Here is a 13,671-nt window from a genome sequence, read left to right as displayed (position 1 = left end):
ACATGTTCACCTTGAATCACGATAGGCAATTTTCCCCGCAACGGAACCGGACTTCTCCTCTTTTCTAACGGACCACGGCATTGCAGACTTTCCGCCACTTGCCCTTTTTTTTCCCTTTTTCTCTCTATTTTTTTTGTTTGCACGAGGCCCTCGGCATGACTAAACCTCCTTCTCCTTCTAACTAGAACTGGCAAGATCTCCCGATTGCGCTCCGTGCGCACCAATGATATCCCGTGGATTATAATGGCTGAGTCAGGCCCTCCCGTTCTGCCCCCCAGACCGATTTTCATTTCCATATTTCTCTGCTCTGACTCCGCGTCTTTCTTAGGACATCTTTTGTTTGTTCTAACCCATTGTCTATTCAATCATCGCAACTATGGAGGCAATGCTCCAGCAGTCTCGGGCCATGTGCCCATTCCTGAAGCGCACCGCTCCCTCGACCTTGCGCACTTTGTCGACGGCCACTCGCCCAAGCACTGGAGGTGGAACTATGTCCAATTTGCAGGTTCTCGCTCGCCGTTGCCCTGTCATGAGCAAGGCCCTCGCTGTTCAGAGTGCCCGTTTGGCTGAGGCTAAGCGCTTTACCTCTTCCGCGGCCGGTGTTCCCACCATCAAGCCATTCCGCGCTCCGGCTGAAAAGCGCTCGTTGCACACCACCGGCGGTCACCCTGCCAGTGTCGCTCCGGGCTCCTATGAGAAGAGCGAGCAGAGTAAGCAGGGCTCACAAAATGTTTCATGGCTCTTCAATTATGCTAATTGGTCCCATCAGTTCACCCTAATCCTGCCCGCCCTCTCCGTGCCTCCCCCGCCGCTGAAGCCGCAATCCGTTCCCAACATCCAACCGCCGCCCCCACCACTCGTTTCGACTACAATGCATTCTACAATGAGGAACTGGACAAAAAGCACAAGGACAAGTCTTACCGCTACTTCAACAACATCAATCGCCTCGCCAAGGAGTTTCCACGGGCTCACACCACCTCCGCCGAGGAGCGCGTGACTGTCTGGTGCTCCAACGATTATCTTGGTATGGGACGTAACCGGCACGTCTTGGAGTCTATGCACCGCACACTTGATACTTACGGTGCTGGCGCTGGTGGCACTCGCAATATTTCGGGCCACAACCAGCACGCTGTGCACTTGGAAGACACGCTTGCCAAGCTTCACGGAAAGGAGGCATCTCTGGTTTTCAGCTCTTGCTATGTCGCCAACGACGCCACTCTTGCTACCCTCGGCAGCAAGTTGCCTGACTGTGTGATTCTCTCTGACAGTCTCAATCATGCATCGATGATTCAAGGTATCCGTCACTCCCAGGCGAAGAAGATGGTCTTCAAGCACAACGACATGGTGGATTTGGAAACGAAGTTGGCTTCGTTGCCGCTCCATGTGCCCAAGATCATTGCTTTTGAGTCTGTATATAGCATGTGTGGATCTATCGCCCCTATCGAGAAGATCTGTGACCTAGCCGAGAAATACGGTGCCATCACTTTCCTGGATGAGGTGCATGCCGTTGGAATGTACGGCCCACACGGTGCCGGTGTTGCCGAGCACCTGGACTACGAGGCTTATGCTTCCCAAGATACTGCCAACCCTCAGAGCACCAAGGGAACTGTGATGGACCGCATCGATATCATCACCGGCACCCTGGGTAAGGCTTACGGATGCGTTGGTGGTTACATCGCCGCCTCTGCCAGCATGGTTGACACCATCCGTTCTCTCGCCCCGGGTTTCATTTTCACCACTTCGCTGCCTCCCGCTACTATGGCCGGTGCCGACACCGCTATTCAATACCAGGCTGAGCAGCCACGTGATCGTGTTCTTCAGCAGCTGCACACCCGTGCAGTCAAGTCTGCCTTGAAGGACCTGGACATCCCCGTTATCCCGAACCCTTCGCACATCGTGCCTCTTCTCGTTGGCGATGCCGAGGTCGCCAAGCGCGCCTCGGACAAGCTGCTCGAGGAGCACGGCATCTATGTCCAAGCCATCAACTACCCCACTGTCCCCCGAGGTGAGGAGCGCCTGCGTATCACTCCTACCCCCGGCCACACCAAAGAGCTCCGCGACCACCTGGTTCAGGCCGTGCAGGCCGTCTGGAACGATCTGGGCATCAAGCGTACTAGCGATTGGGAAAAGCTGGGTGGTTTCGTTGGCGTCGGCGTTCCCGGCGCCGAGGACGCCAACCAGCCCATCTGGGAAGACTCCCAGCTGGGTCTGAACCCTGCCGAGCCTCTTGAGGGTGCTATCTCTCGTGAGCTCGAGGCCGACGCTGAGGCCGCCCGGGCTTTCCAGGCCACCGTTGTTCCGACCATGAAGACTGGTCTTCCTCGGGGCACCCGTGGCTACTCCACCATCGCCTCCGCTCCTGTCGGTGTGGTCGCCTAATCAATCATCCAGATATCACCTCTGGGGGCATTAGGATCTTCTTCCTATTCACTGCCTGTCCACTCTTTTTAATACACGAATCATGTTGATGCGCACGCGCATTCCGAGTCTCCGCATATCTTTTTTTTTCTTTTTTTTTCCTTTTCCCCCCATCGCCACTGTTAATATGAGGTCTACTTGGCCTCCTTCTTTTGCTTCTGTTTCTTGTGCATTTCCCGATGATCTCACTGCTGATCGCGATTTTGCATTCGATATATTTTTGTACACCAGCATTTGGATATCTATGAAGGTTTACCTACTATTTTTGCATGGTCTAGTGACCTGTGATAGTTGAGATGAGCAAGTCAAATGGATTTGGTTGACGGGGAGAAATCTTGAACAACTTTCTATCAATTGTAGCTGTAAGAACTAACTACTATATTCCATACATTGGTACAGCAGGTGCTTAACCATGTTGTGTGTGTGGGTCCTCTGCTTTCCAACGCCTGAGCAGATTCATTCGTCATCTACCCGTGGTCCATGGATATGCCAACTGGTTTGTGTGCTTGGGCAATTATGCAAATGAGCATACACTCTAAAATTTTATACTGGCCTATCTGTGTCACCATATAGCTACTTCATAGTCGATAGCTTGGTGGTAAGTTGTAATTTCCAAGGATGGAGGGAACGCGCGCCTTCGAAGCCATCGAAAAGCGCGCATTCCCCCACAAAAGAGGGGGCTCCCTGGTGTCTGTGTGGATTTGGCTATGTATCAGTTGACTTCATAGTCCATACTATCGCTTGATGATAACTTCCAAGAAAGGAGAGAACGCGCGCTTTCGAAGCCATTGAAAAGCGCGCGTTCCCCCACAAAAGAGCGGGCTCCCTGATATCTCTCTGGATTTGACCACTTGGGGAATCGGGCATCTGGGTGAGCGACCCAATTCCTGGGACTCATTTTGAATGCATGCGCCTGGGACCTATCTTATATATACATACTTTTATATTGTATCATCATTTGGAGTTTGATATTGGGTCTCTTTCTTTTCTTTCTTCTTTCTTCTTTCTAGTGACCTCTTATAATCTCCACTCCCGTCATCTTGTCCATCTCATTGAATCCGCTTTTACCTGCTGACAGGCAGAATACACGATGGATTCGTAGTTGACTTTGCGACTGTCCTATGTCTGTTTGGTGCCGTCGGAGAAGAGTGTAAGCACCCCCGGGGGAGAGGGTCGCCTAATACTACTTAAACGCCTCGGACGCGAGTCCCTTCTTGATCCCTCGCATTGGGCCCTAACGGAACCAGGGGAATAATGGTAGTTTAATAGTATAGGGCGTGAGACTGTGGGGTAGTTAGGTGGTGCCCACTAGTTAGGCACTGAACTTTGGCCTGAGGTCGCTGTTGTGTGCCTGTTCCGCGGCCGCGGGTTATCATTGGGGGGTCGTCGCACAAGCGGGCACTGGGCGTCCACGGTGCTTAAGTCTCAGGTGGCCTGCAGTCCGCTGGCATTGCAGGTTGCAGAAGGATAGCCTGCATCCCGGAACAGTTGAGTTGACTGGGAGAGTTCGCGAGAACACAGTCCGAAAAACTCACGGGCCACTCCAGCGAGCGATGCGACACTCACTCAACCATGTAAAGTCTCGATTTCACGACATGTCTGACAAAAAAAAGCCGTCGCGAGTCACATCGCGTACTTTAGCCTCGCTCTTCGGTGAGTGTTTATGTCTCCACAGCGATCAATATCAAGCAAAGCCGTGAGCCCTCAGCCACCGCAGCTCTATGTTTTTATTTGGAGGTGGACCGGTTGACCTCGCACTGACTCCGGGGTAGCATTTTAATCTGTTAGTCTCCAGACATGCTGGATCCAGCTGATTTCCACGGCTGGCCAAACCCCGTCTCGACTCGGGGTCTTCGGTATCCGTGTCGATCCCTTCCTGAAGGCTTGGAGCGGGGGATATTGGGGAAGTGGGGAATTGCGCTAGGCTGTACGGGGTTCCATGATCAATCATCCAGCAGCGAATCCTTGATTTGGATTTGGGGGGTGAGGGAAAACTGGGGGTGGAATGATAACGCCACATGATGGTTCGCTGTAGGGCACCAGGGGTACCTGAATGATGGCGGATGTCTAAATGATGGAATGTTTTGAGGCTTTTCAGCAGAAGACAAGACAAGTCTGGTTAGCATTTGACTATTATCTTGTAATATCCCCCCTTCCCCTTTCCCGCTTCTTCGATCTATTTGCTCGGCTTTTAGTATACTTTATATTCATCTCCACATCCATCTTGGAAATCGGCATTTATGCCAACGAGGCGGATGGTTCCGCTCAGAAAAAGCTTGGATTTGGACATTGGCGTGGATGGCGTAGATGGCTTTGATGCGGGTCAATGCACCGAGTTCCTGACTGTTATTCCGCATAATGTGACTATGGCGAATGGTCTGCAGCATCCACCTGAGCATGACCTGATTTTTGGATTTTCCAAGGCTTGAGATAATTACAATTCTTCGAAGGGACAAAATTTTTTTTTTTCGATAACTTGTACAGAAACTTCTGTTATGCCGTTATTCCAGATCTCCTTCCCGCTGCACAAATCAAGGGGGGGAATGCGAGAATGTCTAGAGTCTAGACATGTAACACGCAGATTAGATTTCAGGGGAATAAAAGCCAATAAGTCAACTCGTTGAATCAAAAGTGCCAATGGCCTTAATTCCCGAAATTGTAACATGATAACATCCAAGCAATGTAACCATATGTGATGATCTGCAGGGGGGTCCAAACAGAAGACTTTCGGAACTATTGGAATATCGGACAATCGGACTATTGAAATATTTGAAAAATGACTATATATCCCTTCGATCAAAATGCCAACTCCTGATTATCCCTCCTTTCATCCATTCATTTAGCAGGTTCCGGCTTCTCTAGATTATTCTAGAGCCAAGCCAAATCGAAAGATCAACATGGTCCCCGGTTTACCCCACGCCCTACTGGCCCTATCGCTACTCGGTCAAGCCAACGCCGCGCCCTCCCAGGCGCGTTCATCCGACGCGACATGCGGCACAGTCCAGTTCAATTTCCCGTCTGGAACAAACAAAAATGATCCCCGGGCTGAAGCCGTGAAACAGGCCTACGTGCGCGAGTGGAACGAGTACTCAAAATACGCGTTCCCCAATGATGACCTCTTGCCCATCACGCATACTTATACTAACGACCTGTTTGGCTGGGGTGCTACCGTGGTCGATGCGATCGATACCGCGGTTGTGATGGGTCTGACCGATATTGTGGAGCAGCAATTGAAGCATATTGCTGCGGTTGATTTCACCAAATCGGCCGATCTCGTCGATTTCTTCGATGTCAATATTCGTTATATTGCGGGGTGGGTATAATACCTCTGTGCATTTGACGTGCTGTGAGTGGGCCATCACTGACTCTCGATATGTATAGACTTTTGAGTGCGTATGATCTTATCAAGAGTGGGGATTTCCCAAATCCTTATGATAGTGATCTTGTCGAGGCCTTGCTGTCTCAGGCCAAGTCATTGGCCACGGCTATTGCGCCGGTCTTTGACACTGTCACCGGTCTTCCTGTTGCGAACTTGAACTTCACGTCGGGGGAGCTTGTGCAAAGCACCACCGAGGTCAACGGTACTACTTACAATAGTACAAACACGGCCCAGGCTGGAACTATGATTCTGGAGTACTATCGTCTGTCGGATCTTACTGGCGATGAGTCTTTCCGTGAGAACGTACGTTTAATGTATTTCTCGCGTACTTGTGGAGCACTGCAGCTAATTTGAGAGATCATTTAGGCTCAAAAAGCTGAAAAGTACCTAATCAATCCCAGCCCGGCGCCTGCCTTCCCTGGTCTTGTTGGAACCGAGCTTGACACCGAGACGGGCAAGTTCATCACCCTTGATGGTGGATGGGAGGCCGGTGTTGACAGCTTCATCGAGGTAAATATCATGAACAGATATAGCTTCTTTGCAGGCTAAATTTCTGACTTTATCTTAGTATCTTATTAAAACTTATGTCTACGATCGTGATGATGCGCTCGCTTCTGACATGAAAGACTTTTGGATCACCACCGCCGAGTCAAGTATCGAGAATATCGCCTTGCACCCCTATGACGAGCCGCAGTTGACTTTCCTGTCTCAACTGGATACTGACGGTAACATCATGTGGAGCATGGACGATTATGTACGTGACCAGTCGATTAATCAACTCCGGTACCAAGTAAAAGACTAATACTATTACAGGCGTGCTTTGCTGGCGGCAATCTCCTGCTCGGTGGTAAATACCTCGGTCGTGACGACATCACTGAGCTTGGTGTGAAGGTATCAGACAGCTGCCACGCATGGTACAATCAAACGGTGACCGGACTGGGACCTTCCAGTAAGAATCCACCCCATCACCCATATCTCATCCATTACAGCTTTTCTTCAATGAAATCCAGCTTAACATATACTGACAAATTACCCTTCCAGCGATCGGTTGGTACAACTCTGATAACCAGCCCTACGATTCATCATACGACAACGCCACATACCGAGCTGAAGCTTCCAAGTGGGGGTACTTCATCGAGGACCCATCTTATCGCTCGTACCCCGAGCCTATTGAGAGCATCTTCTACGCCTACCGAGTAACCGGCGATCAACGCTTCCAGGATTATAACTGGGAGATCTTTAACGCGCTGAATACTACTCGCTCGGCGTCTGTGCCGTATGCCGAGATTACCGATGTTAATGAGCCTTACGGTGGTACACTGGTCAACTACGTTTCCAGGTAAGATTTCCACTTCCATTTCTATTTCTTGTCTTGGTTCGATTCTAGTACCGATGGAGCTTTGTGCTGATTGTGGCTTTGATGCAGCTTCTACTTTGCCGAGGTTCTGAAGTATCTTTACCTTTCCTTTGCTGAACCGGATGTGGTGAGCTTGGATAAGTATGTTTTCAATACTGAGTGCCATCCTTTTACGATCAAGCAGACTTGTTAAGGGGGCTATTGTGACTCCAAGTGCTGCCATGGAATGCTTGGTGGAAGAGACATTTGGATATACGTGTATGTGTCGATTCGGACAGCTGTTTCAAGCTTGGAAATCTGTATAGACTGCAATAAATGCATGTAATACATTCTATTTTCGACGATCTATTAATTGTTGCTTGGTAATGAGTAAATTGAGAACTAACTAGTTAGTAGTTATAGTTGCATGAATGCCAGTATACGTAATTGATGTGCAATAATGGCAATCATCTGATAGGTCAACTTGGTTGTAAGGGAACGCGCGCTTTTGAATATTTCAAAAGCGCGCGTTCTCTTACAAAATGTATGTCTCCCTATACAAAATCTGAACCAATGCAATGTCGGATAATTCTAGACTCTGCTCCCCCATACGAATTTTGTAGGATCTGGTGTGTAGCTCAAGCTTTCCCATGTCTATGTTTTCATTTCCTATACAGTAATCCCGGGGCTATCATATTTTGTTTACCCAACCAACCTAGAATCTGCTAGATCATGACCCAGCATTATTTTATTTTCTTTCATTTTCAAGAATCGACTCCTTAAACAACAACCAAAAAGCGGGCGTGTTCTGATTCGCAATCTCGTTACGACCATGCATTATGCAGGCTTAAACCCCGACTAGGCCCGAGAACCAGGAACAGGGGCCAAAATCCGGTTTTGCGCATTTTGCGGTCAGGGTTTCTTTGGATTTCTTTTGCATTGAATGCACATGGCGGCCATGCCATCGGCCAACTTTTGAACTTTGCATTTCCGGATGATTTCATACATGTATGCATAATTGTATGAACCTGTCGATTATCTAGACTTTTTGTTTGGTAGCGAAGTGGATGATTTACCCGCCTATCATGAACATTTTGCCGGAGACGGAGTTGACCGGTAGATCACTGTAAATTCTGGAAAGGAATAGCTGTCAGTATTTGGTGAATAGATCGAGAAAAGTCTGGACTCGGCTTTTCGGTCAATTTCCGTTGTATTGCAGGTTTTGAAGAGAGATCAATGATACTAGTGTGGAGTGTTATGTTATGTTGTGGAATACTATGTAGAGGAAATCTGAAATCTGAAATCCAAGATCCTTGACACCCATGGCGTAAGACTAGCTTTGCCCAGATCACCCATGATGATCATTGAGATGTTCAAATGTTTTCAAGGTGTCTGCTTACTATTTCAAATTGTAGGCATAATGTTGGTTTTTAAGATGTGCAATAATGATGTTCAATAAAGTCCTTAGCTTCCCCGGACATTTGTTTCTAGAATCCGGAGAATAAAAAAGCGGATAACCTCGTGGTCTTCCACGCCTGCAATGTACATGTGGTGTCCAAAAAATCGGGGTATCAGGAACTGCGCAAATGTACATGGGCATCTGATTAACCCATGAGTCAACTATGACAACATTCCACGATTACATTAAGTGCCTAGTATTGTACCTTGTGCATTAGCCCCCCTATCGCAGGTCAAGCCACCACAATTGAAATAAACCATTGGTCGATGCAGATGCAATCAAAAAAGAAATCCATCATACAACCCATTCAAATGTTACAGAGGCGATTCCCCATTGACGTATTATCCGGAAATGACGTAGAGGCTCGGGTTGCCGACGATCCGAACGCCCCACGGCCCGTAAAGCATAAGTCCAAGTCCAAGCCGTAACAGGTTTTCCCGTGGAAATTCCTCTTCCAACATCTTTCCAGCCATTCAGCATGCAATTTCATTGGATAGGATGTGGGGGTGCGAGGTTTGAGCGAATCATGTATGAGATTTGTCCCGTTGAGATTAGTTTGGAGGTCATTTTGCCAGCTGCGCTCGGGTTTCCTGTTTGAGAAATTGTGACTGAGCCATCAAACTACAAGATATGATGATACCGGTTTGCAAGCTAGTAGGCAAATCAACCTGTCATATATAGAGCCCCCGGATCCGTTTGCGGTTGATATGTCTGGACCTTTTGACTTAATTTTCCTGTGAGACTGACCGAGTCCACTTTTATGCTTGATACCCCATACATTACCCACATTCTTGCGGTCTCCTCCCCCGCATTTCTTTTCTTTCCATACTACAAGAAATAAAAAGTCCAATCAATTAATCCCGGTCTGGATCTACCGGGCTAAAATCCACCTGCCACATGGCTTCGTCGGCGGATTCTTCGCTTTTCGACAAGCGGAAGGACGAGGATAAAGATCAAATCGACCTCGACCAAACAAATAATCGATTGGAGAAAAAAGTCGAACGGGGCGACGATGCCCAAGCCGAAAACGCCTCCGAATCGGACGAGACCAGCCGGGAATATACACCGAAGATTGAGAAGGCTGGAAAGCGTGAACTCACCGAAGATGATTGCTACGAGTCTTTGGGGTTCTGTTTCCCCACCTGGAAGAAATGGATGATCCTCACGGTGATTTTCGTGGTACAAATGTCCATGAACTTCAACTCGGGCGTCTACTCCAGTGCGGTGACAGGCCTGACCGAGGAATTTGGAATCAGTGAGCAAGCTGCGCGGGTCGGCCAGGCCGTTTTCCTCGTGGCGTATGCTTTTGGCTGTGAGCTCTGGGCTCCCTGGTCCGAGGAATTCGGTCGCTGGCCCATCATGCAGCTCTCACTGCTCTTCGTCAACATCTGGCAAATCCCCTGTGCGCTCGCGCCAAACTTCGGCACCATCGTCGTGTGTCGTGTTCTGGGCGGTCTCAGTTCGGCCGGTGGCTCCGTCACCTTGGGTATGACTGCTGATATGTGGGAAGCTGATGACCAGGGCTTTGCCGTCGCCTACGTAGTGCTTTCGTCCGTGGGGGGCTCGACCATCGGTCCCTTTTTCGGCGGGATCATCGGTCAATACCTCTCGTGGCCGTGGGTCTTCTGGGTGCAGTTAATCTTCGGCGGTGTCACACAGGCTTTACATTTTTTCCTTGTTCCCGAAACACGGTCGACGATCATGGTGGACAAGGAAGCGAAACGGCGGCGCAAGAGCGGCGAGGAAGAAGTCTACGGACCCAATGAGCTGAAATCGCCTCGTTTGGACAAGAAGGAGATTCTGAAGATCTGGATCCGCCCCTTTGAAATGTTCCTGCGGGAACCTATCGTGCTCTTCCTTTCCCTTCTATCCGGCTTCTCAGATGCCCTGATCTTCGTCTTCACCGAGTCCTTTACCCTGGTCTTCGATCAGTGGAACATGAGCACCCTCGCCATCGGCATGACCTTCGGCTCTATCTTACTCGGATACATCATTGCGTACGTGATGTTCTTACCAGACGTATACCGGCAGATCCAGACACGCCGCAAGCACGGCGCTGCATCTCGCTATGCCGAGCGTAGACTTTTACTCCTCCTCTTCATTGCTCCCCTCGAGCCAATCGGTCTTCTCGGCTTCGCCTGGACATCAATGGGACCACCGATTCCCTGGATCGCACCCTTGATTTTCGCCTGCCTAATCGCAATGGCTAACTATGCCATCTACATGGCCACGATTGATTACATGATCGCAGCTTACGGCCCCTATTCTGCCTCGGCTACTGGTGGTAATGGCTTTTCAAGAGACTTCCTCGCTGGCATTGCTACCATGTACGCAACGCCTATGTATGAGCATATGGGAGGGAAGTACCATCTCCAGTGGGCGAGCACGTTCCTTGGGTGCTTTGGTTTCTTGGTTCTGATCCCTATATACGTCTTCTATTGGAAGGGCCCGGAGATTCGGAAAAGGAGTAAGTTCGCTCAGGAGCTGGCTGCTGATCGGGAGAAGCATGCGGAACGCCGCTATAGTCGTGCTACCCCTGGAGCTACTCCTGCTGCAACTCCTGCCGCGCATGCACAACATGAGGCTGCGGAACATGAAGCTGCTCAGGAGTATTTCCCTTGAGTTTGGACTGGTGCGCGATTATTTCGATACCCCATTGAAGATGCATATGTGTATAATGTATTGCGAGGATGAATAAATATTTTGTGCCTATTTGATTAATTTATAAATATGAGACATTCAAAAGAAACTGCATATGTAAGCAATCTCTAGGTAGATGATGTCCAGATCGATTGAACTGTGTAAAGTTGGATGTGAAGTCAGCCCAGAAAACAAACAGAGAGAAACAATTGAAGTCTGGCGAGCTACGCTAAGTAGCATATCAATAAATTTTGAACATTTCAAGTTACACAAAACCTTTTAAGATAACAATGTATGCGTATGCAATCACTTCATTCATATAGGAACATTTTTGAATCGAGTACAAGTTGAAAACGCCGGATATATCACAATGGCATAAGAAATTTTAGACCGCCCAAACACTAAGGCTCGAATCGATCAAATTCGAGAGATCCTTTTATTGTTTGCCTCCACGGCTAACCTTGGGGAACTCAACAGGAATACGCAGGCGAGCAATACGACGAGCATTCGCCTCAGCACGTCCACCCTTGATGTTCCACTTGGCAAATTCTGTCTCGCGGGGTCGGTCGATGCGGCAACCCAGCTCGCGGAAGTATTGCTGCACAGTATTTGAGTCAAGACGCAGATCGTCACGAAGATCAGAGGGGTCGGTCGCCAGCTCGTTAGCTGCGTTGCCGCCCAGAGAGCTGGATCCACCGTCCTTGGCCGGCTGCGGGGGAATGTGCAGGGAGAGAGCGCAGATGGTGGTGTGGAGAAGGGTCATGTCGTGTCTGCTAACAGAGCCACCGCTGGGGGCGAAGCGGCGACGGACAGCGTCGATAACAGCGTCCGGAAGGAGCTCATCCGTAGACTCCTCAGATTCATCAGTCTTGACTCCAGATGTGCTGGAAAGAACCCTCTTGAGTTCGTCACGGGGTAGCAACTTCTTGGTGCCGGGACCACCAGCAGAACGGCCAGACTTGAGTGAACGAGCGAATTCCAGCAGCAGCTGGATGAATCGGAGAACCTGGAGCTTGTCCTGGTTTCCGGAGAGCACAACTGCTTCGACGCGGTTGGCCACATATCTGGAACTGGTAGTAACGGCCAGACCAGCTTCGACTTGCTGCTTCCAATCTTCGACACCAGTCAATTGGCGCAGAGTGGATTGTCCACCTGGAACCAAATTCTCGATAGGGTAGAAGTCCAGCGGGTGAGCTGCGGTGAGGTTTGGTGTGGGCAGAGGCTTGGCTGCTTGCACCTCGGCCTGCACATTGAGTGCCTTGGCCTTTCCGGAAGCAATATCCGCTGGTAAAGAGGAGATGAGTGCGGCACCAGCCTCGGTGACGGATCCAGCGGGGGCGTTGGATAACTGGGCATTCTCGGCCATGGACTGGACAGCCTTGCGAGACTGCTTGGTACCGAATGTGTTGGTCAGGGCCGTGCGTTGGGCGCGCATAGTGTTCTGCATCATTTAGTTAGCTTTGACAAATCCCCCCAAAAAACACAAAACAGGAACCCTTGGAACGTACCAGCTCCTCTTCAGATTCTTCATCTTCATCATCCTGCTGAATAGTGCGGACACCGCCACGAAGAGTCACTCGCCGCGCTTCCACAATCTGCCATGTCTTGCGCTCCGGGTCCACAACGGCAACGTAGTGCTTGAGCTGCGAGTCTGTGTCGTCTCCAGTTCCTTCACGGCCGACAAAGTCCATCTTTTCATGCTGAGACGACTGCAATAGCATCTCCGAGGAGACAATTCCAGGGTTCCGAGCGAGGGTTGCACGCTTGCCGTCGCGGGCTTTGATGTATGGGTTGAAGCGGAGGGCTTTCGAGTTCATCACACCGGGTGTCGTAGCTGCTCAGTAGTCAGTGACAAGCGATATATTGCTCCAAATAGACATTTCCATACCAATCACTGGAGCCAGCTCGCTCTGATCCTCGACAACACTAGCTGCCAACGGCGGGAGGGCCTGCAGCTCCAGAGCGGTCTTTTTGCTTGGACGCTCATGGCGATCTGAGGCGCGCTTGCGCTTTTTCTCTATTTTGTCGGAAGGCATTGTGAATGTAGAAACTACGGCTAAAACCACAGAGGATTTTTGAGCGTGTAGCTTCAATGGTTGATCGTCGTAATTCGGTCGAAATAAATGTCGAATGTCGCGGGCAGAAAAAAATCCTTTGCGGAGACCGATTGCAAAGGCGGTGAATGTATATTCCCACAAATAGATTCAAGTGCCAGATACAGCATTTATTACCAAATTCCAGTATAGGTCATATAGTGATCGACATGGATATTACAGCTACAAATATTCAATGTTGGAAAATGCAAATACTCTTAAAGTGTCATCGATTCATCGGCAAGCATAGCTATCGAAATCAAGGACCTCCGAGCTAAATAGTACCAGTTTTTGTTTCAAACTCTCGGTAAAAACCGCTCCATAGCTCCGGTCCTCGAACGAATTC

At 49.6% G+C, this 13,671-nt stretch overlaps 4 protein-coding genes across 4 annotated transcripts; 3 read left to right on the top strand and 1 right to left on the bottom strand.

Annotated features, from left to right (window-relative positions):
* Positions 1–376: 376 nt before the first annotated feature.
* hemA (5-aminolevulinic acid synthase HemA) lies at positions 377–2,379 on the top strand (the record flags this gene model as incomplete). The annotated part of the gene is made up of 2 exons (XM_057159756.1): positions 377–710; positions 770–2,379. 2 exons carry the CDS (start codon positions 377–379, stop codon positions 2,377–2,379), a joined length of 1,944 nt encoding a protein of 647 aa, XP_057026004.1.
* A 2,936-nt stretch (positions 2,380–5,315) lies between these two features.
* N7466_000357 (glycoside hydrolase family 47 protein) lies at positions 5,316–7,347 on the top strand (the record flags this gene model as incomplete). The annotated part of the gene is made up of 7 exons (XM_057159755.1): positions 5,316–5,731; positions 5,800–6,100; positions 6,164–6,307; positions 6,366–6,551; positions 6,611–6,746; positions 6,839–7,136; positions 7,224–7,347. The coding sequence occupies 7 exons, from the start codon at positions 5,316–5,318 to the stop codon at positions 7,345–7,347; spliced, it is 1,605 nt and encodes a 534-aa protein (XP_057026003.1).
* Positions 7,348–9,489: 2,142 nt separating this feature from the next.
* On the top strand, positions 9,490–11,214 carry N7466_000356 (Major facilitator superfamily domain general substrate transporter; the record flags this gene model as incomplete). The annotated part of the gene is made up of 1 exon (XM_057159754.1): positions 9,490–11,214. The coding sequence occupies one exon, from the start codon at positions 9,490–9,492 to the stop codon at positions 11,212–11,214; it is 1,725 nt and encodes a 574-aa protein (XP_057026002.1).
* A 454-nt stretch (positions 11,215–11,668) lies between these two features.
* On the bottom strand, positions 11,669–13,268 carry N7466_000355 (DNA-directed RNA polymerase I subunit RPA49; the record flags this gene model as incomplete). The annotated part of the gene is made up of 3 exons (XM_057159753.1): positions 11,669–12,673; positions 12,741–13,066; positions 13,121–13,268. 3 exons carry the CDS (start codon positions 13,266–13,268, stop codon positions 11,669–11,671), a joined length of 1,479 nt encoding a protein of 492 aa, XP_057026001.1.
* Positions 13,269–13,671: the final 403 nt, after the last annotated feature.

The sequence above is a fragment of the Penicillium verhagenii genome (assembly GCF_028828195.1).
Source record: "Penicillium verhagenii strain IBT 33310 chromosome Unknown utg000002l_segment0_segment0, whole genome shotgun sequence".
NCBI classification, from domain to species: Eukaryota; Fungi; Ascomycota; class Eurotiomycetes; order Eurotiales; family Aspergillaceae; genus Penicillium; species Penicillium verhagenii.
This window is presented reverse-complemented; position numbering and strand designations above follow the sequence as displayed.